Below are 27,238 nucleotides of genomic sequence, written 5' to 3' on the forward strand. Positions count from 1 at the left end.
TCACAGGCGTATTCTGATCTCAGTGACAAGCCATGAGTTAGATCTGAATCGGTTATGGACCTGTACTGTCAGTGTCAAAAGTGACGTTTTTAGGGTTCCGTACCAAAAAGGTATTTATGTAAGGTACATGTTGTATGGACCGTTACAAAACTATTTTTTTATATACAAATGGTTTTGAAGTACAATGTAGTGTACTTAACATACTTAAGAATCATAGACCTGGAGGTTCATTATTAAGTACATAATGTTAACATACATGCTAACAGTATAAAGAAAATGAAATCATGAGGCATACTTAAATTCTTTTTTCCAGTCTTCAGAGCTAAGTCGTTATCTAAAATAAAATTTTAAAATATATTTTTAATTTTAAATTTTATATGAAAAATTAAGGATAATTACGGCAAAACGGGTACCAACATAAGGGTTCCGTACCAAAAAGGTACAAAAGGAACCCTTATGTTGCGACTCTGTCCGTCCGTCTGTCTGTCTGTCTGTCACATCGCTAAATATCTCGAGAACCACTTAAGCTATCGATTTGAAATTTGGAATAGTTATGAACAACGCTAACCCAGATACATTGAAAGTATTCTTTTTTTACTTTATTTTCAATAACTATGAGAAATGCCCAATATGAAGAGGGGGCAAAATTTCAATGTCAAGTGGCTAGGTCGAATGGGGTATCATTTTAAAGAGCTCAAATTGCCCATGTGAAAACAATTTTTATTATTTTTTAGTAGTAGATTTTTTTTTGTATGATGGAAAATGTAAAAAAATCCCCCTCTTATCTCCGAAGTTTAGCAAAGGAAAATTACGTTTTTTTTTTACATAACATTAACATGATTAAACATTTTACAGGAAAAATATAATCAGACCTCTATCTTGATAACTTTTTTTTAATTAACAATAATATTTCCGAATTTAGTTTGCAATTTAACCAATTTTAGATGTGTTTATTACACTTGAAATTTCTATGAGATTACATTAAAGGCACCTTTTTCAAATAAAATTAAAAAATGTGAAATCGGTTCACATGATAAAGAATTATCTTCGAAAACCCAACATACGTGCATTACATCGCGCAAATTAGTTAGACAATTTACCGATAGATGGCGCAGTACAAAATTATACTTAGTATAGGTACTTCTGATCAACCTTTATAGTTACACGAGATAATTCAAAGTTTGTACGGAACCCTCGGTGCGCGAGTAAAATGAACTAACACTTGACCGGTTGACTCTTTGTAGAAGAAATGTCGCTTTTGACAATGTCAGAAAAGATTTATTTATTTATTTAACCTTTATTGCACAATACGAAAAAGTACAAATGGCGGGCTTAAGGCATCCATAACCAAACCAGATCTAATTCGTGGCTTGTTATTAAAATCAGAATACACCTGTCAGGCGGCGTCAGATTAGAGACATACGTATTTGCGTACATAATACTCTTGTTAGATGTTTTCTTTTTCATGAAAATTCCGGCTTCCGGCTTTTGTTTATTAATTTATTATTTAATGACAGCTAGAGAACAAGACTGATATAGCCTGCAATGGACTTAACTCCTACGACGGTATACGAGTTGTCAAGTCTTTCCGTAAAAAAAAATCTAAGTTAACTAAAGCCAAAAGCAAAGGTTTTTGAAGCTAGAGCAATTTTTTCAACACTTTTTACTATTATTAATATCTGTGTCGGACTGTTTTGCTTTATTTGATATTTTTGTATCTTAAGGCGCTATGAGCACTTCGAATATTCGCAAAAACGGCCTAATTTACTAGGCCGCAACGAGAAGCAATGGTATTCAAAACTCACATCAATTAGAATATAAATCAAAACAGTCCAACACACATAATCTAATTTCAGAAGAAGAGAAGGAAAATAAGATCTCAAAAATTTCGTTACATTTGGTAAAGTGTTGGAGGAGGAAACAGTCGAGTACGAAACATCATTTTTTGAGATTTTTACACAGGATTTTTCGCCTAACCTGGCGTTGTCTTTATTGTACTAGTTTTAGGAGTTGCTTCCGTTAGCGAGACGGATATATTCACCTACAATATTTAAATATCAGCTCCCGTATCCTCTTAAAGTACCCTTTTCAATGTATTTATTTACAAATATTAAAGGCCCTTTTTACAAGCCTCATTACATTATTTTATACACATGTAACAACAACTGACATTAAATAAGATAAACACCGGCACCGAGTCCAGTTTACAAGTAATTGACAAACTTGCTTGAGCACAAATGAAATGCAAATTATTTACTCGCGTAGAGAAAAGTACACTCTACAATACTTTTACTGGACAATTTGTTCAAATTTTAACTTTATTATCCAGTATTATAAAGCCTACGTACAACGAATTGATAGGTATAAATGTCGGTGTTGGAATGCTAGTATTGTACAACCTATAAACCTTTTTTTGATATAACCTTAGAATAATTTTAGGATTTATCTATGATTCTCGTTAATTAAAATCTTTGTATGACTTATCTGCTAAACACCTGCTAAAGACGTAGCCAATAATTCGAAACACATTTGTCATTGTCAATACCTAATATAAAGTAACAATATGCACAAAAAAATTTTTTTGGCACAAACTTCTATCGCTGACTGTACTTTTCTTCATAGGCAACTAATACTCATCCGGACACTTCTAACAACCCCAAACGTATAGCTTGCGTTATTTTTTCACAGAGTTCCCATGGCCACCTCCTGTCTTCAGCATCAGATCAGCTCCATATCATCATAATATTGCATTTCATCAAAACTTCAGCTCAATCGGGAATCGGGTAATGGGTCTAATTTAGCTTCCAAGATTTGACCAACACTAACTAACACACAGGCCACTTGCACCAATCCTTAACCCGGGGTTAATTGGTTAAACCTTGAGTTACCATGGTTACCAGTACAATTTGACACTGGGTTAACGATTTAACCGGTTAACCCCGTGTTAAGGGAATGGTGCCAAGTGGGCCTATTCACACTAACATACATACTAACAGGGCAAGTTAAATAAAAGCTTGAAAAAAGAAATTGCGCAAAATATTTTGTTACTCAGTGTTTTGTACACATATATTAAAAATGCACCTTATATTACCGTTGAGTGTACGCAAGTCAAGCCAGTGCCGGTAAACATTGACTTGGTGCACCGTGTACACAAGCTGAGGTTGACGATCTGTCACGTCACGTGGCCTGACGTGTGTCACTAGCAGGGCTAGGGCATGTTGCATAGAAGTGGAAGTAAGTAGATATGCTTTATAGTTATTTTATATTTTATATGTGAGTCATTTTAATTACACATACCCTTCAAAAAACCACCTAAACTAATTTTCACTGCAGATCAATTGTTGTTCTTTATACTAAAATAGTTTAAGTACCTTACTGATCAAATAAATATTATTTTTAAGAAAGCAGGTTTTGTGAATTAGTTTTCCGAACTTTTAAAATTGATTATAGTAAACACCCCTATAATGGAACAGGCACCAGTAATGGGATGGTATAGAAAAATCCTGTAAAACAAGTATTTACCATCAGCTTTTAATCGCTGGCAACATTTTACCATAAACAAGAGCCAAAGAGCTGCTTAAGTTTATTTTTTCATTGATATTTGATAGTTTGAAAATTAATGGCTCCATACATTCCATGACTGGAGCAGAAAAACTATAAGTAGTTTTAATTAGTTAATATTAACCAATTGCAGTAGCTTTCATTCAATACATAGGAAACATAAAGGACGAATTGGACATCAACTTTTAAAGCATAAAGCGGTATAAATTTTACAGATGTCGGTGAAATATCAAAAATACTCCAAATTTTCTCTTAAATGTTCCTTGATTGGTGCCGTTAACATACTTACCTTAGGGCCAGCCAATCTCTACATTATTAATTTTGTTTATACGTATGTATTTTATTATATTGTATACCTAATCTTTTTCAAATATCTTGAGGGCGTATGTTAGTAACAATTAAATATACATTTAACAGAATACGACACAAAAATAAATAAATAGTTGTTATGAAATTGTTACTAAGTGCAATATAAACGTCAACTTAGCGATATCTTTCTAAGAACATAATATTCCAATTCTACCTATATCGAGTTTCATAGAATAAAAATATTTAAGTACTTAACACAAAAAACATGCTTGGCTCCGCAAATTTTCTCGAATATTTTTAAACTTTAATTTATAAAAAAATATAGCACGCTATCGCTACATTTATTAACACAGAGGGTTCCGTACAAACTTTGAATTATCGCGTGTAACTATAAAGGCGAATGATTTTTGGTCAGAAGTACCTATACTAAGTATAATTGTGTACAGCTCCATCTATCGGCAAATTGCCTAATTAATTTGCGCGATGTAATGCACGTAAGTTGGTTTTTCGACGATAATTCTCTATCATGTAATCCGATTTCAAAAATTGTTCTTTTATTTGAAAAAGGTGTCTTTAATGTAATCCCATAGTAATTCAAATGTAATAAACACACGTAAAGTTGGTTAAATTTCAAATTGCAAACTATATTCGGAAATGTCTTTTGTTAATTAAAATAAAGAATACTTTCAATGTGTCTGGGTTAGCGTTGTTCATAACTATTCCAAATTTCAAATTAGACTAAAAAAAAATAAAGAGCTTAAGTGGTTCTCGAGATATTTAGCGAAGTGACAGAAAGACAGACGGACGGACGGGCGGATAGAGTCGCACCATAAGGGTTCCTTTTGTACCTTTTTGATACGGAACCCTAAAAATTTTTAAATGGTGGAAGTTTAGTGTTGAACATTGGAAAATTTTATTTAGTAATAACAATGATGGAAGAAATTATAAATAATGAAGATCCCACTGAGAAACTCGTTTAATTTTTAAATTCTTAAGCACTTTAATTAAGTTTTGATCATAAAATTTTCAAGCAAAACAAAGCTTATCACATACCACGCAGATAATTTACTCAGAAATTGCATCAACGTACATAAATAAAGGTAGCTACCGCGTGTGATAAATCATAAACGTCAAAGAAACATCAAGTCAAAACAAACAGAGATAAGAGATAAGGCGGCTGCCATTGTCTCAGTCGCACACGGACCATGGACAATTTCGGTTATCGCGAGATGGCTTGGCCAGCCTCCTCCAGTGCATCATCAGCCCGACTTTTGTCTCGATCGCGTACGGCTAGCAGCTTCAACTCCAGAAATCGAGATGAAGACTTCCCCTTCAATACTACCTACAGGTACCTACGGAGCCTCGATTTGGTCGAAGGCTCTCGAGAACAAGGAAAAGAATATTTATTCGTCGGACCTTCTCCACCTGCCGAAGATATGTCCAATATGCATCAGAGTTTTGTGATTCTAGCACCGGATCCAGAAGCTAAGTTAACCGAAGAAACTATCAGACGGAGTTTGTGTGAACGTGCTTTTACATTGGGCGCTGGAAGGTTCTTTGATGACATCGAATGTGGGTTGATCACGGCAGATAATGTAGAAGATCATATTTGTTCTGCTCCGGAAGGGGTAGTCAATTTGACATTGTTATGGGCGACATTTTTGTCACGGGATGATTTGCTGCCGTCAATTTTTAATGTTGGAGCGGACATTCATTCAGCAGAACCGATGGGACTCACAGCCTTACACCTTTCTGCGTTTAGCGGTGCAGGAAGATCAGCTGTATTCTTGCTTTCTCGCGGTGCCGATCCGGACTTTGCTCCTAAATACTTCGCTCCTCTGCACTGCGCTGCATTTGGAAATTCGCTGGAAGTAGCTGAAATTTTAATTGCAAACGGCGCTTCCTTGCATGCAGTCGTACAACGAACTGGTTGTGAAGATAATCTCGTTCACTGCGCAGTAAGATGCAATGCTGTCGAATGCATGGAATTGTTTATAGATAAGGGTGTTGATCCATGTTTTACAACATCCGGGGGTTTGAATGCTCTACATTTGGCAGCTGAACTTGGGTCACAACGATGTTTAGCTTTTTTATTAAAAGAAACTAAGATTCCGATTAACGGAATGATAAAACAGAGAGATAGAGAGTGCACAGCCTTACATCTGGCTGCTGCGAGAGGCTTCTCCGATTGCGTGGAACTACTGTTGTCGGAAGGTGCTAAGGCTACTACAAAAAATTACAAAGGATTCACTGCATTACATCTAGCTGCTATGTGCGGTAGTTTGGAGTGCGTTGAATTATTATTAAGGGACGGTAACGCTGACCCGAATGCAGAAGATTATACTCAACGTACGCCAGTGCACGCTGCAGTGAGTAATTCAGAGCGCTCATGTGAAATCATTGAAATGCTCGCAAGTTGGGGCGCACAAATTAATAAGAAAGACATAAATGGATATTCTCCACTTCACACTGCGGCAAAAGATGGCTTAACGCCATATGTTGAGACTTTGATAGTTCTTGGGGCAGACGTAACATCAAAATCTAAGAAAGGGCATACAGCATTAAGTGTGATCGCAAGAAAGTCACCTAAATCTTTAGTGTTTCTGAGACATAATTTAGATTGTGGGATTACTCTTAGTTATCCCAAAGAAAGTAATGAAGAAGTTCAAGTGGAATTTGATTTCGGTCGCCTTTTGAAGTTTTCTTATCCTCGCGAGATTACATACTTAAATAGTTTGATCGATGAAGGTCAAAAAGATATTTTACTTCATCCTCTATGCTCGGCATTTTTGTTTATGAAATGGAGAAAGATCAGGAAGTTTTATTTAGCGAGACTAATTTTCTGTTTTCTGTTTGTGTCCTTTTTATCAATTTATGTACTAACTGCTGTACGTAAAACGTGCAAAGGGGCATTCTCAACAAAATATGGTGTAAAAAATGAGCTTTGTCAACCTGGATCAATTTTGGGAAAAATTTTGGAAGACAACCCGATACAATTTGAGAGATGGGTGTTGATGGCAATCACAGCTTTCGAGATATTACGAAAATTAACGGGTATAACTGGTTACTCGACTTTTTGGCAATATTTTACTACGTTTGAAAATTTGATGGAATGGTTTGTCCTACTCTCTGTATTTTCACTATACAGTATTCACAAAGATTATAGCTGGCAAAACCATGTTGGAGGTTATGCTGTTTTAGGGGCGTGGACAAATTTAATGCTAATGATGGGTCAACTCCCGATGTTCGGTGACTACGTCGCTATGTATCAAAAGGTTTTGAAGGAGTTCTTAAAGTTGTTGTTGGCATATATTTGTTTACTACTCGGGTTTACTATTTGCTTTTGCGTAGTTTTTCCCAACGAAGAGATGTTTGCCAATCCGTTAATGGGTTTTATTAGTACAATGGCAATGATGGTGGGGGAGCTCAATTTAAATATCCTGCTCAATGCTCCTGAAGGAGAAGATCCACCTTTAGTATTTGAATTATCGTCTCAGATAATTTTTATATTGTTCCTTATGTTTGTGACAATTATTCTTATGAATTTGCTCGTTGGTATTGCCGTCCACGATATACAAGGCCTTAGAAAAACTGCAGGCTTGTCAAAGCTTGTACGGCAAACGAAATTGATACTATTTGTCGAAATGGGTATGTTTAGCTGCTGGTTGCCAAGATGTCTTCATAAGTATGTTTATAGAACCGCTCTTGTATCGCCTGAAGCTGGGAAGGTCATATTAAGTGTGAAGGCTTTAAACCACAGAGAAAAACGTTTACCGACAGACATAATGATGGCTGCTTATGAACTAGCACAATTAAATAAAATGAAAACGGGAAAATCTGTCCAAGAAGTTTTATACAAAAACAAATATTCGTCAAAGTTCAAAAAGGGACCGGAAATTGAAGACCAAAATTTCAACATAGAAATTAAAGGTATGCAGGAGAAAATAGACCAGACTACATTTAATTTGAAAAAGATCGACCAGGAGATGAGGCATCTAAACATATTATTGATGGAGCAGCAGACTTTGTTGCAAAATTTATTGAAGAATTCCGAGCGAGCGACATCGTACACGGCTTCTACAGCATACAATGATTCTCCGGTCTTCTTTTCCTATGATCCCCAAAAATAGTGTAGTATCAATTAGGCATTTTTATTAATCACCAATAAGTATCCACTATACTTACTATTCCATAATATGAAATCTTATAAAATATACCATTGTTGATTTATTATAAAAAAAACAATAAAATAATAAAAAGTTACCAAATATTATGAGTATGTATTTATGCGTTAGCACGGAAAATTATGGCAGATTATTAAAACTTAAACGACTTCATTGTTTTATATATTTACGTAAAAATTTTGTTTAATATTATGACTTATAATATTGTATATTAAACCTGACTGCGTCAGAAGGGGGATAATGTTTTTCGAACATTATGTGTGTCCATTTCCTTGGTACGCCCCACAGCCTAAACGGCCGGACGGTTTTCGACATATATTATGAGGTATCGTTGAATTCGTCAGAATTGTGCTAGCGACAGGCATGTCAATTTTGAAAATGGCGCCTGCAAATGGAAAAAAGGGAGGAGGTTGCTTTTTTTTCTTACCATAGCAATATGGGTATCAAATGAAAGCTAGTGAAAATACCATTTCAAAAAATATGTAAGCAGCCGGGTTTTTATTTTTCATAATAATATTTACTCTTGTTTTTAAGAATGGTAAACATTGAAGTGGATAAATTGTTAAGTTATTGTTAATCTTTATCCACTGAAGAAGTTAAATCGATATTAGATACATTTAACATTTTATAAGTAATCTTCATAATGTATAATATTATTACAGGGTAATTATAATTGTAACTTTTTTTTAAGCATAAAATAAATACAGTACCTTAAGTAAATCATACAAACGTACTCGACTGTTTCCTGCGTGGTTTTTGAAGCTAGAGCAATGTTTTTTTTTAACACAGATTATTATTATTAATATCTGTGTCGGACTGTTTAGCTTTTTTTTGATAATTTGGTTTCTTAAGGCGCTCTAGTGCACTTCAAATATTCGCAAAATTAGCCTAATTTACTAGGCCGCAAAGAGAAGCATGGTATTTAAAACTGACATCAATTATCCAAAAAAGCAAAACAGTCCGACACAGATAATTTAATTACCACTTAGATCTAAACATTTCGTTACATTTGGTTAAGTTATGGAGGAGGAAACAGTCGAGTACGAAACATCTGTTTGAGGTTTTTACGCCTAACCCGGCGATGTCCTTATCGCTTTAGTATTAGGAGCCGCTTCCGTTAGCGAGACGGATACATTTACCTAAAATATATTTCAGCTCCCGTATCCTCTTAATTGTAGAAATGGATCTAGCGTAGAAATATATATGTAGTTACGTATAATATTTATACGTTATATGCGTTAAGGAACACGTAAAAAAGGGACAAGCAGCAAACAGCAATTGGCTCTGAAATTTTACTACAGTAAAAGAACACCAATCGCTAGCGACCGGAGCGAACTGCAGTGGAAGTGAAATAACATAGAAATTCTAATTATAATTCCTGAAATTTCGAAATAGTCCCTAAAATCCGTATACGGAATTTTCCCAATACACCTTATACGATAAGTCAACGTTTATAAAATCATGCTAAAATAGCGGTGGAAGCATGATATATGACGCTTTTCTCTAGGAATGAGTACACAAATATGTCAGACCTAACTAACCGCACGGGAATGCGGATGTGCATGCGCACACCTAATTGCTTATAAGGGCATAATGTCCATTAATTGTGAGAGATACATCGCATGTACCAAGAAATCGTTTCAGACAGAGCCAGGTGCGAATAGGTATTTAATAGACGTAGCGCAGATCTCTTGTTCCGGTTCAATAATTTCAGTAGGTATATATTTGTATTTAGTTAAAAGAAGTTGTGTTTAGTCTTGGTAAAAATTTGAAAAAACTTCTTAAACTATCCTTTGAATACACTTTCTATAATACAATATGCAAGCAGCAACAATAATATTTTTTATAGAGTTTGTTTTACTTTTATTTTAAAACCGTTAGGTATATAAGTTGTGTAATTTAGAATTATCTTAATCAAATACTTATTGTTACTGCGCCACTCGCGCTACTAATTATAAAATTATTATCATCATTATCATCAGATTTAATGCAAATTTATATCAGCACCTAAGCCAACGAAATTATAGTATTTTTGGTGTATTCCCATTTGACCCCGCCCCACGTGACCGCCGCTATACATGAGTCAGAGAAAAATGGGAATGATTTATATGAATGCACTTATTCCCATCTGTGCCCGTCGGGGACAAACGGGAACACACCGTATTTTTCCTCAAAACAATACTACTAATACTGAGTAGATTCCGTCTGAGATAACTTTGCACCGGCTTGAACTGTGAGGGAGTGTCATTTTAAACATCATATTTTCATAGAAATTTAACATAATGATGACATGGCCACACTTTGTCATTGCAAATGCCATGCAAAGTTGACTTGGCCAGACTTTACCGATCTCTTAACCAAATAACACCGATAAGCTGTACCGATCCTGGGACATCAGTGATCGCACCGTAATATTTATCGCTAAGTACATTCGATTGGCCAGACTAAGGAAAGGTACTTAAATGGTTAATCTATATTACACTTCAAGGATATGCCTTAACGGTCTACAAATAGAGGAATAGTTAAGACTCCGCGTTCCCAGGGATACCACTGTTCATTACTGAAATAGTAGTTCTATAAAGTAAAAGTATTTTCCTCTAATGAACACTCGATTTAGCCAATTTATTACAAATATGCCCTTTAATGACCCAATAAATAAGAATCACGACCTGTCACATAGCTTTATAATGGTACAAGAAATAAAAAGTTAGTGTTGGGATACAAGGACTTATTTAGATTCCAACAGTACATATAGTAACGCTACTATTTATTATAGAACCTCCGTTACTATCACTTATCGTACAAAGTTTGTGTTTAATTCATACGAGTTTTATTTTCAATGTGGAATGCAAAAAAGTAATCCATAAATGTAATTACAACATAGTCATCATTATGAAGATAAGTACAAGAAATTGCATTCTACAACAATCTCATTCCCCTGGCTGTACCTATTCGCAAATTCCCAAGAGATTCCGCTCAACAGTTAGGGTTGTAGATGGAACTTGGCACGAGTTACACAGTCGCCAAAAATGTGATGGTAATATAGCGGCATTTCCTGGGAATTTGCGAATAAGTATGGCCAGGGGAATGAGATTTTTTGTAGAATTTTCTATATAATTGAAAACAAATTTTCTTAGAGTTTGGTAGTTTCAGTACCTAAAACTCTTCCTTTTCCCTACACTAGAGTATTGATTAGCTGAATGCCTCGCGTGCCGGAACCAGTCGGCGACATACAGAAGTGAATCAGGCGCAGCCGATAATAATTAAACAAAAATGCAGTAGGTAATGGCGCTGTCACACTGCTATTATGTAGGTACATAGTTAAATGTATTAGAAGCTCACTTTATCCATCAGATAAGGACTTCTTCAGATTTTATTTATAGATATAGATTTTTTTCTAATAAGTGAAAGGTGGAAATACTGGCCCGGTTACACTACACGTAATTATATACCTTTCCCCTGTCTTAGGTTCGCAATTATCACGTTTTGGTAATTTTAAAATTTTAGGTAAGGATATATTGTAATATTTAATTAGTGCACAAAAACCATATAAATGTTATAGGTAAGTAAGTATGTATTATAATAAATTGTCGTACTCATACTTACAAACAATACGAGTATATTTTTTACTAAAATAATGTATTTGATATTATCAGTATACACATTACCTTTGCTCTTAAGCTAGCACCTCGTAATCGAAGGTACTTGTATTGTAATTGCTAGCACGCGTGCCAGGTTTTTGTCAAATGAACAGCCGACAGTCGCCTAACCCAACGCTTACGCGAAACGATCACTTTGCCCTCTATAGGCATGGGTTAGACGCATCGAAATTCTGAATGTCTAGTCAACATGCGACTTAAATCAGTGACACCGTAGTTTTTGGTCATGGCTGGTAATTTCTAATTATATGTTTTTATTTTTATTTTATCTAAATCGTATAAATAGTCAGTAGGTCTCATGTTCTAAGGGAGAAAGATAATCACTATCTAATACTAATTATAGGGAAGGATTCATATATTCGTATTATTTCCTTGTTAAAGAAACCAACAAATTTATTTTATTTACACTTACGCATTGATGTCACCAAAAATCACCAACTAGACCAAAAATATACCTAGGCTTCATAAATTTATAAAAACGAATAAATTAAATGATGGTAAAATGGTAAATAATCTGCGCATTATATACTTACCTATTCAGTTCCTTACCATGAGTTTTAGAATAGGTTTGATGAGTGTTTATGAATAACAGCTTAGGTACCTACACGGTTAAAAGATTGTTAATAAGAGCTAAATAAGTTTGGTTTGCACACACCTGTCTATTTTAATTGCAATCCTCACTATCAGGTCATTATATTTAGTACATTCCGCGGTGTCCACTGCAGGGCATCAAATGCTTTATGCTCGTCAGTCGTGATTAAATTGTGCATTTGGTTGATTAATGCTCGTAGGTCCGGTTCGAAATAACTCGGCGCTGGCGTCTCGTGCTCGGTCCACACTGGCTTATTGAAGAATGAAGATAAATAGGAATTCAAAGTCTAATTAACATGACACAGACAACAATGTAGAATGAATGTGGTTCCAATAAAAATTAACAGTTTTGAGGAACCATAGAAGTCTTACCCATCCCTTGTTTTGGTTATCCCAATACCTATTCTTAATGTACTTACATACCTGCATCTGTACGTATGTACATACCTACCTCTACAGCCACTGAAATTAAAGGCTAACCCTGCCATTAGCAGAGATGTTAGATGCAACGTCACTGAAAGTCCAGTGGTGAAAGCAGTTTTCTATTCTACTTATACGAGTATCTAGATGTCTAAAGAACTATAATGGGCAGAAATAGGTAGACTCATAAGAGAGAACTCGTCTCAATGTTATTAATTTTTCAACCAACTTGGAAGGAATTTATCCATGTGTGTATGAAAGTGGGCTTCATAACATTTATGGAACACCTACTTTTTTGATTCAATTTTCTGTTTCCGGTACCCAAAGGTTGTCTGGAAGAGATCGCTCTTTAATATGGAAGTATACCACTTGATCGTCCATACAAAAAGGGAAAACGTTTTTCCAGTTCTATATATTTTCCATTCTCCATGATTTTTTAGTAGAGTATGTTATTGACACAATGGAAAACTAGGTTTATAGTTTTTTTTATTTATTTGCAAAATATTTTTTATTGAAGCGAAACCTATGAACCTAGGATATTATTATACTGAAGCGATCAACATAAAAATCAAAGTGATTTGTTAAGACTTAATTAGTGGTAAAACGTTTCCTCCCGAAGTGAAATTTCATAGAAGAAATAGCGTTATTTCGCTAGGATCGCAATGCTATTCTTTCCTCTTAACGATAAGATCGCCTGTGATCGGCCTCTAACTTTAATCAATTGTTTATTCCTTAAGTTATATCTTTTTACGGAGGTGTGCAAATAAAGAGTATTCTATCTATCTCTTTAATATCCCTGTAACGGGCATAGATACGTAACTTGTAACGAGATTGTATAGGTATATAAGTTTAAATGATATTTTATTATTATGTAGTTTTATGGACATAACTTTTATTTGTTAACGATCTCACAGACCAAGACTTAGGTGATTTTTTGTTTTTATACTCAATTATTATTTTAAATTGAATGGCACTAATCGTATGTGTAATCGGCATCAAGCGGTGTATAAATACGCGCGATGCGCCGTGAATCAGTGCGCACAAATAGATGAGCGTACGCACCGTCGTCACGCACCATTTTTAGTGCGCAAGTATGTATTAATAAATAAATAAAGCACATTAATAATCAAGTTCCCTGTCAACTCATACCCATGTACAGATGTACAATATGCGTTTTTTTTACAGTTGAAAATGTACTCAGATATTTTTAGAATTTTTTTGAAATATTCTATTCTGGGACTGAAATTTCAATCTCCATACGAAAATATGAGAACTCTCCAAATTTTCCCCTTGTAGAAATTTCGTCATTTTGAAAACTTTCCAGCGGCACGTTACTAGGAGAATAGCCCATGTAAATATGTGCCCACCCATGTATGCCCTTGAACAATCCTGTACATATATAATCATTTAAAACTTTTATCCCTGTACATTAATAATAAGAACTTACAAGGCGCTGAAGGCCAAGCCATTCAAATGGAGATATGAACAGGCATTTTTTTTTAGTTTACAAAATCGAACTAGCAATTTCGTGGCAGAGGTCTGTATCGCATACAACAGCCACTGCAAAAATACATGAAATTATCCTCAAGCATCAATTTTTTGGATGATGTCAATCGATACTGCTTCCCATTAGATTCAAATTATTCTAATAAACCTGCTATATATTGTACAGTCAACATCAAAAGTAGCGGATCAAACAACGCTTCATAAGTATCTACCACTACCATTCTGTAACAAGCTTAACAAAAAGTGATGTCTTTAATATATAACAACTAAGACTATAAGAGATATACTTTTGAACGTGAATTTTAGAAATGTTATGTTATTTGGAAAAGTTATCCGGGATGTCAGATACTTTTGGCGCGTTGTTTCATTCGCTACTATTGATGCTGACTGTACAACAGAAGCTTTCAAATTCCGAAAAAAAAGAGGCACGCGCACCGCTAGTAAGAACGCTCTATACAAAAGCACGCGGCAGGGAATATTCCCAAATGGAAAAAACCGGTAATAGTAATTTACTGATGGCACAACACTAGTTCTTGCAGAATCGTGCTGACCTCACTTTTGTAACTTGATTAGGTATTTCAAGAAGATTGATAGTCGAATATACCCTTACAAAATAATTGCCAGAATCTACTACATATTAACCTCCGATGATTTCTTCGAAGCCTTTAATTTTTCTATGGACATATATTGGGATCAAGTCGGTCGGTAGTCCTTGTGGTCCTCTATCATGGACCTTCATTTGATCCATGCTGAACGCAACCCCTGTATTGCTCTAGAACTCTGTAGGTAAACAAAATAAATTTTGAGATCTCACATTCAGTTGCTATGCAGCAGTGTTCCATTGTAGATAATCGAATAAGTACCAAAACGGACTCAAGACTTGAGGAGTAATTTTTTTACTTTGTACATAAAACAGGCAGGGAAAGTTACATTTATATTACAATAAAAACATAGTAGCAACTCACGGGACCAACGCCATCTATGAGTTAATGTTGGAACCCTTACTAAATCCTCAACAACAGTATTTGCGACTCCGCGTGCTTAGCTCTCATAATTATTAGTATGTTACATGTCCGCTGGATGGCGTGAAGATTCGAAGAGATGTTTACTTAAATACATGGCCAATAATTTAATACTTAAAATAAGTTTACTGTCTAATGTTTTGGTTCAAAAATAATATAATATAGATAGTTGTAATGTACTACAATACAATAAAAACGCTCCTTTCTTCATTGCTCATCTCAATTTAACCATTAAATTGGGTTGAGGTAACAAATAGCAAATCGGCGATCTTATTGCTACTAGAAAATATTTATTGATTATATTACTAAATAGATGTGTAAAGTCTCAGACAATTTCGTGCTTCAAATTCGACAACTACACAGGATGGCACTGTACATGTATGTATATTATGTGGTAACTCTAGTCAAAAATAGACGTTTGGTAATTCTGTGACCATAAACCATACATAGCACTAAAGCGCTATCGTAACGGCTGTCAAACTAGTAGGGGGTACGTTTTTTCTTAGACTTTACCTCTTTACTATTTCCTACTAGATACATTTTAAACATTAAGTACTTACTAAACCTTGAGTTTAAACATGCCTATAAATATGTAGGTATATCATAGCATACTTAAAATATCGTTGCCTTTAATTTATAGCCAAACTTTAAGTCCAATTAATTTAAATTTTGGACGTGATAGCATATTGACATGTATGAGTGTAATCAGAAGCAAGTATTATCTAAGGTGAGGAGGGCGAAGTGCGCCATAACGTCTAAGTGCGCCTACCTTTAATATCGAAAACTGCTTATATAATACTAGTAGTATTACTAATAACTACTAATAAAACTGCAAGCTACTAGTAATATTACTAATATTCTGTAAGCAGTTTTCGATATAAGTACATATTAAATGCAGGCGCACTTCGCCCCCGTCACCGTAGTCACTGTATTATCATCATAAATAATGCGTTCCTTCTGTATTATTCAGTTCGGTTTGTGTAGAGGAGGGTCACATGGCAGTTAGTTTCATCATAATATTCTTTTCTGTAGCTTATTTCTCCTCAGAGAATGGGATGAGTATGTAACTTATCTGTTATGTGTTAATCTGTCTCAACCATTCCTGCATGAATAGTGTGAAAAAAAAACGACCGAGAAAGAGCTAAAGCGCTAAAATATGTATACGTGTAGATTACTTTTTCTGTACGATCATTATAAATAAATACTATTGGGATTTAGGGTTTAGGTACCATGGTAATTGAAGTACACAACTATAAATAAAATAGTATTTTATGCAACAGTTGTATAAGAAGGGTCAAAAAAGGTGAGTGGCGTGAGTTACAATGTGAGCCGGAGCCGAAGGCGTAGGCGAACATTGTAAAGGAATACGCCACGAGCATTTTTTGACCTACTTATACAACGTTGCATACAATATTTTTCCTACGAGTCAACAAAAATAAATCTTAATTTAGGTAAACAAATTACAGCAAAAGTATATAGCCAAGACGCGCGAGCATACCTTGTTCCGCGCCCGGCCCGCCCCGGGCTGCGGCCGGCCGGTTAGCGACACCTTCTCGTAACTCATGAGGCCCTGGTACTTGCTACTTGCTAAATTAATTTTTTGGACAGTTTTTTCTCAATTTTGGCCACCGTAGCCTACGGAGACTAACAAGCAACGCTAAGCGGTCTTCGTAGTCTATGGGTGTTGATATATTACGGGTGTCACATGTGTGTTTCTGACTTATGAAGTAATTATTTTTACTATGCAACCAAATGAATATTTTGTAAATTAGCAGCAATGCACTTAGTTTAAAACTGTATTCGTTTTGGTTTTGTTAGGTTGGTAGCCATTAATCGCAGTAACGTTATAGCTTATAAAAGCACAAGAGCTTTTATGAGGAATAGACAATATAGACTTTTCTTGAAATCTTTTATGTATGTTCTTATATTCGTGTTAATGAATGCATAAATGACAGATAACAGTAGAGGCGTAGGAAAACATATTTTAGGTTTCAATAATTTAATATTTACATCGTAGTTAAATAGCAGTTTCTACAATCCAGTTAGTGTACTTTGCGACGTTGGTGCTAACACCTGGGAACGTTTCATTTGCGCAGCCATGGCCCCACGACACGATTCCCACCAAGACAGTCAATCCGGTCGCATCCTTGTAGTACAGCGGGCCGCCAGAATCACCTTGGCAGGCATCGCGACCTCCCACGTCCAGGAGTCCAGCGCAGATCATGTTTTCAGTAACTACTTGGGGTGGATTCAGAGTGAGGTACCGCTCGGCGCACAGTTCGGTGTTGATGGTGTATATGGTGACGTCTTGGAGAACACTCGACGAAGCACCTTGGTGCTGTTATAGAAATAAATATTATGAGTAATATAGGCATCACTCTTTTTTTACTAAGTCCAGATTATAGTAATTTGGATTTGAATGCAGTAATGCCGATACATAGGTATAAAATACATTGATTAGGTAAGTTAGCGCGGGTTTTATTATTATTATTTTTTTAATACTACGTCGGTGGCAAACAAGCATACGGCCCGCCTGATGGTAAGCAGTCTCCGTAGCCTATGTACGCCTGCCAGAGGAGTTACATGCGCGTTGCCGACCCTAAACCCGCCCCCCTCCCTCGTTGAGCTCTTTACATCTACTTATACTCATTATAGCTACTTATCACAACATTGTAAAGGCAAATTATAAATATTGCTTTTTTGAAAATACTTGACAGAAAACAATAGCTATTGGTTTTAAAAGGTTGTTGTTGTTTAACCGCTAGTGCTAATATTGATACCTGAGCAAACAAAAGATACCATAATCCAACTACGCGCGTAGCGAGTGGTTCGAAAGTTGGACTCTTAAGCGTTGCGAGGGTTTCAAGGTACGAGGGTTAAAGAAATATTACTAACAAAAATGTTTCACCACACCAACGCGAAGAAAATACTAACTGTAAAACATCAAACAAAGTTTAAAAGTACTTTCTACCAGCCAAAATAAGGAAACAACTTTCTCATGAGTTTTTGAACAATCAAGAGACCTAATATTATCTTACTATAGCACTTACTAGATTTGCCATGATCATAGATAGATTGATCATAGATCATAGATAGATAAGATAAAGTATACTAACCGCAGTGGTGCCCCAGCCGGCATGGATAACGGGCACGTTCGCAGGCAACACTGTTTCAGGGGACGCTATGGTGGTCTGCTGGACGACAGGCGTGTACACCAGGGACTCGATCAGCCGCACCACACTGATGTCGCCATCGTACCCGAATAAATGGCGGTACGTGGGGTGGTTGATGGCCGTCTCGACGTAGCTGATGACGCCGCCGGTGTTCCTGTAGGTGCTGCCGGCGCGGATGCGGCGGAGGTTTGGAGAGTAGAGCCTGTAAAAATATACGAAGGTGTGTGTGGCTATTTTCATTCATAAATTCTGTGGCGCGACTCCATACACTGTGAGTCATAAGCACGAAATACGTCAACAATTATTACGTAGATGAACAAATATGTAGATGACGTAAAATCTATAAACATATGTAGAACGTAAAGCGAAAGATAGGGCACATCACATCCAAATAAAATCAGAAGCATATTGTAAAAATAAAAAAAAAGTAAATGAAATACCCAGTGAAATATGTTTGCATTCTCGTGAGTTTCAATAACAGATTCAAAGATTTTTACCCGTAAACCCGTTAGAATTTTTTACACGAAAATAAGTATTCATGAGCGCAAGCAAGCAAGCATGCCACATGTGCCCTTGCGGCCCGCGATGAGGCCGAAAAGATTTAGGAAGACGTAACACGTAACGGAAATCGTAGCATGACGAACATATAGGTAATTCTCGATATAATTAACCATTGGGGAAAGCATACATTATGATGTTGCTTATTATTATTTATTTGAATGATTATAAATAATATACAAATTCACTGGTATAACTTACACTCCCGCATAACAATGGGCAGCAGTCAGCACGTATCTGGTGGTGAGGACGTTGGCGCCGCAGCTCTGGCTCCAGATGCCGGTGATGATGCCCATGGTCTCCGACTGCACAATCCAGGGATAATCCTGTATGGTGGTGGGATTGCCACCCACGATGCGGTTAGGTGACGCCGCCGCTGCGGCAGCTGGGGTGACGAGACCATTGGTTATAATTTGTACATGTACCTACGGATTTTGGAAAATCTGCATTACAGAATTCGAGTGAAACAAATTTTTTATTTCTATGCATATGATTAATTAAAAAAAAACGTCAAGTGTGAAAAGCGTACTAATAGAGCAAGATCCCAGAGCTGCCAGACCTTACTTATTTTCTCGTGACTAAAATGTATGGGATAATATAGTGTTAGTATGTACTTTTAATATCTGCATACTTGCTATATTGTCCCGGCGGTCATTTGTCCGGTACAAGGTGCTAACAGTTAATAAAAATATTACTAACTTTTCTTAAATTCTAATAGCTGATTTTTTATGTATATTTTGGAAAGTATTGTTAAAAATTGATAATCAACATTGCCAGACCATTTCCCCCGGCGGTAACTTTTACCAGACGCTTTAAAGCTGTCAAAAAGATAATGTATCTTTACTTATATTTTCACTCTTGATTTTTATACATGATATTTGTGTACAGCGCCATCTATTGGCTAATTGGATAACTAATTTTCAACCTTTTTATTTTTACGTACGTACCTATATCAACATATAGGTATATTTCTCGGGGACAATTCCTGATCATGTGAACAACATATTTTATTTTATTTAAAAAAAGGTATCTATAGTGTAATGTAATCTCACAGAAATTACAAGTACTTATTAACAAACACACCTTTACGTACGTGGTAAATTGCAAACTGATTTCGGGAATGTTTTTTTATTAAGGTGGTTCGCTTTCCATACAAAAAAACGATTGCGTTTTACGAAGTCATTACACACTATTACTACATACCTAAATATGTGCGCATCTATCTACTTTCGAATATTAATTTGCGCTAAATTGATAGAAATTTCGTTATTTTGATGTTACATTGATAAAAAAATATAACGGTTTTTGCGTGATTTCTGTATGAAACATAGTTTTTCTAGTTTTAGTTTTTAGAAAGCGAACCACCTTAATAAATAAAAAAGTTAATATCATGTTGTGTGACGACCTGTCTGGCCTAGTGGGTAGTGAAGCCTATGGTCCCGGGTTCAAATCCTGGTGAAGGCATTTATTCGTGAGATGAGCATGGACATTTTTTCCTGAGTCATGTGTGTTTTATGTATTCAAGTATTCATAAATATGTATATATTATATATGTATGTCGTTGTCTAAGGATCCTCAACACAAGCCTTATTGAGCTTACTGTGTGAGACTTATTCAATTAGTGTCAAAATATCCAATAATAATAATTATTATTTATTTATTTATTTATATAGACGTGTGATTATATATTCCTGTAAAATTTATTATAATGTTAATATAACCTAAAAATATCATCATTTTTTGTCGGTAAACCTCGGAGATAAGGGGAGAATGGTATTTTTTGTACATTTTCCTTCATAAAATAATTATTTTTCACAATGAAAAAAAAGTAGTAAATTAAATAGTCATGTGTGGTAAGTTAAAATAAATATAAAAATTACACTTTCCATGCGTTCCATGGGTTAGTCTTGCTTATAACTAAACCAAATTAAAAATCTATAACTTTAAGTTAGTTCTCGAAAAACGCGCCGTCTTATCCAAAGAGTCCAAAATGCCTGTTTCCGCTTTTGTTGTTCAATTCCGCCGAGAAGACATATTACGCCTTACTTAAAGCGTCCATATTAAATATATCCTCTCGTAGACATCTACATCTTGCGAATCTTCTATTTGGCGTGTTGAATAACGAAAGACCCGGATATTTGTACTCCAAAATACGTATTTCCTCTTTCCTTAAACGACACGGTACTCGATCTACCAGACGATGTCTTTTGTAAGCGCATCCTCACAAAAACGTTGCTTTCACAGGCTGTTTTCGGTATCTCGCAACCAGGTGCTGGAACAATATTCCTCCACCTATTCGTCATATGAAAAAAAAAAAGGAATCTTTCAAATTTCATTTAAAAAAAATACCTTTTGGAGAATCAAAGTTTGGGAGTCCCTCGTGGTTACCTGGTTGCTGATTACCGAATTTAGTCTTCACTAATATTATTATTTTATTTGGTCTTAAAGTAAAAGTAAAGTAAAATATTCTTTATTGCACCACAAAGAAAACAAATTTAAAAAACAGATTTACAATGTAAAGAAAGGTAGCAACAGGCGGTCTTATCGCTGTAAGCGATCTCTTCCAGACAACCTTAGGCTAGCAGGATATAAAGAACAGTAAGTTTTTAGAACAGGTAGTGCACGAATGAATTAGAGGAATAGGAAAATTACACATACATCAAGCAGACAGTACATACAGTACATTTACAATTTAAATAAACATATGAATATAAACAATACGTACTTATATTAAAATAAATAAATATTAGATACATATCTAAATATACATACATACATAATATAACACAGCGGCACATTAAGAAAGAGACAAGTAATGATTTTTCAGTAGGGTTTTAAAGCTTTGAAGAGTTTTCGCACACCTAATATCTAAGGGCAGGCTGTTCCACAGCCGAACAGCTCGAAAAGTGAAAGAGTCAGTATAATATTTTGTAGAAGATGGAGGGGGAACAAGTAGATATTTCCGTGAAGGCCTGACGGAGGAGAGATATGTAAAACGCTCTTTAAGATATGGGGGAGTAGAGGGGTTGAAAAGAACGCTATAAAGAAGATTAAGAATATGAGAATTACGACGAAGACGTATAGGGAGCCACTTGAGCTGGGCACGGAAGTTGGAAATATGGTCAAATTTGCGAAGTCCAAATATAAATCTAATACAGAGATTTTGCAAGCGCTCAAGTTTATTGAGCTGGTCCTCATTAAGGTACTGATGTCAACATAGTATAGTATAGGCATAAGAAGGGATTGTGCAAGCGCAATTTTGGTGGCTAATGGCAAGAAGTTACGTAGTCGGCGAAGTGAACCCATTGAAGCAAACATCTTTCTGCTTACCTCGCCAATCTGGGGTCTTAGTAATTCATAATATATTACTTAAGCATGCTAATCACACTGACACTTCAATATCATAACTATGTAAGTACACACTTTCAATGATAATTATGTCACTAGTTTTATAAACAAGGTATTTAGTTAAGTACTAACTTTGAATATTGCATATTTTACACTGTATCTTGGTTGACGTGATCTGGTCCTGGCAGAATATCAGTGCCTCTCCCATAGGGTGAAGCGTAATACTGAGCCAGAACCCTTTTGTTTTGCTGCGACGCACACAACATTTCCTATATGTATGGAACAGTATTATTTCAATGTATTTTTTTTCTTTCTACTTCTATTTTGTATAAATGTGTATTTCTCTCGTATGATTTTGTATTATCTGTTTTTTTGTCATTCTCTTAATTGTATTTCCTGTGTGTATTGTGGCAAAAAAATAAACGGATTATCTATCTATCTATCGAGATAGTTGGTTGGTTGGATGCGACAGACAGACAGACAGACGGTCGGACGGACGGACAGAGTCGCACCATAAGGGTTCCATTTGTACCTTTTTGGTAAGGAACACTAAAAATATATTAAATAAAATTAAAAAACTTAAACATAGAATTGACACATTTTTGTGTAATGAAGTGGGTGAGACTCAACAAAACCTGTCCCTAACCAAAGTTAAATAAAACATGGTTTAAGTAGGCGGAACATACCTACGAAGAGCGCCAGGGACAAAATTACACGCGACGCCATTTTGCCTCACCGAATACTACATCAAAAGTCAATGTAACCCTTACTTATAACATTCTTTATCTGGTAATAATCTATATGGCTCCATTAAATTTATACAATTCCAGATAGATGTATAATAAGGATATTACGGTATATAGAAAGAGATTAGGTATGTAACTATTTTTTCAACACACTAGTTTGCTCAAAACGACGTTTTTATTCCACCGATTTTTGGCTCATAATCCTAGATATTAAACACGCGTGCTTTTTCAGTATATTATAACACTCGTACTTTTTCATTATATTATCCGACTTAGTTAAGAAGGTAACGGATTGCTAATAATATACTTATGCATGGAAACGAAGCCTTCTTAATTTGGTCAAGTAATACAGTTTTTTAACCAACTATTAGGTTTCTAATGTTAGTTCAAAGAGGTTTTATCACACCAAAGATAATTTATAGTCTTTATAGATTAAATTATCTCGTAAATTACATTGATGAATAAACATAACATTTTATCGATTTGATCTCCATCCGTCGAATAGAAATACGAAAATATTAGCTTTATACATTTTTTTAATTTGTGTAACCCCAATAACGTGCGTAAAAAAATAAGGCGCCAGCTAATTTCCGTATTTGTCATAAAATTGGAATAGTTTTGCATGTTTTAAGTTTATATATTGACGAAAATGACATTTTCAAACATTGAAAATGAAGAACACATAAAATAGACGCTGCCAGTAATACTAATAGAGGCAAGGGCCGAGAACGATAGCCTTTTACCATCAAGATCGGGTGAAAAATAATTGGTGGCATATGAAACTTTCAATGGAAAATCAGCTAAAACGCCCAGTCTTTCCTGGAAATCGTGTTGGTAGCTTACTTCAATAAACTGGCGAATAAGTGCCTACCCTACAAGCCCAGCACGCTTTGGTGCAATTATTGGATGTAAAAACTGTAAGCCACCATTTTGAAAATTGTACTTTTACTGTTTTGACAAAAAAAAACTAATTTATAAGTTTCCTTGCAAGTGTGTTGAAAAACGACGTATGAAACGCGTGTACGTCGGCTTTATACAATATCGCCTCGTGTGTAGTGACCAACATAGCACACTTGTATCATAATGTACTATTTACATTCGATGACATACGCGAGCACGCGTGCTATCCCGAGCAAACAGAGTGCAGAGCTGCGAAAATTGAAATTTCGTTATCTACCTTTCAACATAGACTAATAACACTAGACCGCCGATACCGCGTAACCAAAACGCTGCTTATTTTTATAACTAGTTGATAACTAGCGTCAAGTAGTAGATTTATCAGTATTGCTACTTGATATTAGATGTCACTAGTGTCGCGCCACACTAAAAGTTTATTGCTCAACAATATATGTATAACTAATATTACAAGCGAAAGGAGTTGGAGATGGAGTTTCGGTTAATCCGGTTATTATAATATTATCTGAAACTTTTCATTCGTCGCTTGACATCTAGTGTCAAGTAGCAATACTGATAAATTCGCTACTTGACGCTAGATGTCGACTACGGATATAAGCATCGTCAAGGGAATTGGCGCCCTAGTGCTATATTAGTCTATATGCTTTCAATCACTCTTGTCCATTCGAGCGATAAATAGGCAGATAACGAAATTTCTGTTATCAATTTTCGCGGTAGACCCTTCTGGAGTCTAATAAAATTGCCAAACAATTCAATTTATTTAATCAACGTCAATCCGTTTAACATTAGGATTTTAAATTTCACTAAAAGGTACCGATGCTGGTTAGCTGTTCCGGTTTCAGGCTTCTTAGCCTCTTGGACTCTTGTCCGTGAGAGCTAACTTTGCACTGGCTTTGACGTGTCAAAGTGTCGTAGTGCCATAATAAAAGTCTTATAATCGTAGATATTTGGCGCATACGGATCATAACTTTGTCGATGTATATGACGTGTGTCATGTCAAATTGAACTTTAGTAGGTATATGAGACACTTGATATATATCATGCGTATATTTTCATTCACATTTAAGTATTATGAAAAGTTCGCCAACAAAGCACATTATTATTTTATTTATAGATAAATTTGGTTGATTTCTAACCAATAAGTCGAAATTTTTAAATAGTTGTCATAATTTCAAGTAGAAATTATTGTTATTTTAAGCTTATATAGACCTTTTTAAAATTTTATGCACATACATATGTATACTGTCTCGTCACGTAAATCTTTTATCAACAAAAAGTTATTTAAATTTTGTTTTCGCTAAAGTTATTTATATTATGCATTTAATTTAATTTGTCTTAGATATTAAATCTTTTTTATGTATTATTACAATTTTCCGTAGTGCATGAGTGGCATCAATCACTTTTAGATTAAGAAATTATTTATTGAATTTTGATCGATAAATGTTGTAGTAAGAACATTGTTTTTTTTAAATAAATTACATTACGTTACGGTCCTTTAGTAGTTTTCTCTTGCCTCCAGTAAAAATGTAATATTTATTTCTTTCCGCCTACTAAAGTACCTATTTATTTTTCGTTCTTGAGACTGATTCTCATTCTTCGCTGTTATAAAGAACGCGTCCGATCGGCACTTTACGTCGAGAACGGGCTGGACCCGTGTGTAATTTATGTCCGTGGATCCGGATCCGGATACACGGCTTACACGGGTACCCGGACCTAAATTACACGGACCCTAATTACCCGTTCCGAACGGGCCACAAATCCGGTTTCGTGTAACACGAGAACGGGGCCCCGGCAACGGGTGCACGGAACCCGGACGCGAGCCCTAGTATAGACTGTGCAGAATTAAATAGGTTGGTCCTACTCTAAACGCATATCATAACCATACCACGGTTACAACTAGGTAAACTTATATGATTATTGCATTAGTACTAGTAGATTAAGGCACTCAATTATCTTTAAAGTCGGTAGGAGTTGCATCCCGCGGGCATTCCGTCACTGATTTGTAGGTATAGATCCTATGTGGTATAAAATATTTGTTTACGGTTAGTACGAATTATTTTTCAGACTTTACACATCTTACTCAATGATTCAATAATCTGTGACGTGACTTACGGCCCGATTCGAACTTCAAGATACGTTAAAAATTTACTAAAGATACGATATGGATTAGATATGTCAATGTCAAGTGACGTTTATTCAAACAAAAACGTCACTTTTGACACTCACATATCCACTCCATATCGTATCTTTCGAAAATGTTTAAGTATCTTAAGTTCGAATCCGGCCGTTACAATCTTATCTTTAACACTAGTAGTAAATAGTAATAAATCGATAAAGTACCGTAACTAATTTAATCTTTATCCTTATCTATGCACGGGGCTTACGGGGCTACAGTTTATATCGCGAAAATACCACCATAGGTTATTACCTAGATATAAGAAGATTTGTAATATATGTCACTTTTAGATAGGCATAGCAAATATACTTACTTAGATTTTAAAATCATGGTTTTAATTAAATTGTTCTAGTATTTAGTATTGCTCCTGCCATTCTGGGGTGTGGCACATCACTGTCGAGTTAACACTATTAAATAACTAAAGAAAGACATTCGCGGACATTCATAAAAACTAGATTGGCACGGAATCGCACAAAGATATGGCTAAAACGCGCACTTTTATAAAAAAAAAAACGGCCAGAAGCATGTCGGGATATGCTCAGTATAGGGTTTCGTAGTTACCATTCTGTCAAAATAGGCCAAACGGGGGCTATTAGTAAGTATCATGTACTTACATTACAAGCATAAGGGAGTACCTTTGCAGTGCTTCGTACGTCTTTTAACTAAGAAGAGAAGATTTTTTGCAACAACTCAAAAAATACTGGACCGATCATGTTCGCTATAGTTTTCATTGAAAGTATTTATTAGACTTTTGTCTCAGTTTTTCCCTTTTTGTTGGTCCCATGGTTCAAAACTTAGAAGGGGGGGCACATATTTTTTTTTTCTTTCGGAGCGATTATTTTCGAAAACAAAAATAACTTTATAACAAAATGGTTTTTGTAGACTCGTTTTCAAAGACCTATCCAACGATATCCCGTACTATTGGGTTAAAGCAAAATAAAATCAATAAATATCATTTTATATGGGAGGTACCCTAAAAAATTGTTTTTTATAGTTTTTATTTTACCGTTCTGTCATAATGCATGATTTATGTATCTATGCCAAATTGCAGCTTTCTAGCACTGCCGATT

The 27,238-nt window shown here is 35.4% G+C and overlaps 2 protein-coding genes across 2 annotated transcripts; one reads left to right on the forward strand and one right to left on the reverse strand.

Annotated features, from left to right (window-relative positions):
* The first annotated feature begins 4,466 nt into the window (after positions 1 to 4,466).
* LOC133534421 (transient receptor potential channel pyrexia-like) lies at positions 4,467 to 8,140 on the forward strand. Its single transcript, XM_061873527.1, has one exon. It carries the CDS (start codon positions 5,076 to 5,078, stop codon positions 7,998 to 8,000), a length of 2,925 nt encoding a protein of 974 aa, XP_061729511.1. The 5' UTR covers positions 4,467 to 5,075; the 3' UTR covers positions 8,001 to 8,140.
* A 9,094-nt stretch (positions 8,141 to 17,234) lies between these two features.
* LOC133530281 (trypsin, alkaline C-like) lies at positions 17,235 to 23,057 on the reverse strand. Its single transcript, XM_061868168.1, has 4 exons — positions 23,022 to 23,057; positions 19,185 to 19,408; positions 18,369 to 18,627; positions 17,235 to 17,590 (listed from the first exon to the last, which is right to left on the reverse strand). The coding sequence occupies exons 1-4, from the start codon at positions 23,055 to 23,057 to the stop codon at positions 17,270 to 17,272; spliced, it is 840 nt and encodes a 279-aa protein (XP_061724152.1). The 3' UTR covers positions 17,235 to 17,269.
* Positions 23,058 to 27,238: the final 4,181 nt, after the last annotated feature.

Source organism: Cydia pomonella, chromosome 2 (genome assembly GCF_033807575.1).
Source record: "Cydia pomonella isolate Wapato2018A chromosome 2, ilCydPomo1, whole genome shotgun sequence".
Lineage (NCBI taxonomy): Eukaryota > Metazoa > Arthropoda > Insecta > Lepidoptera > Tortricidae > Cydia > Cydia pomonella.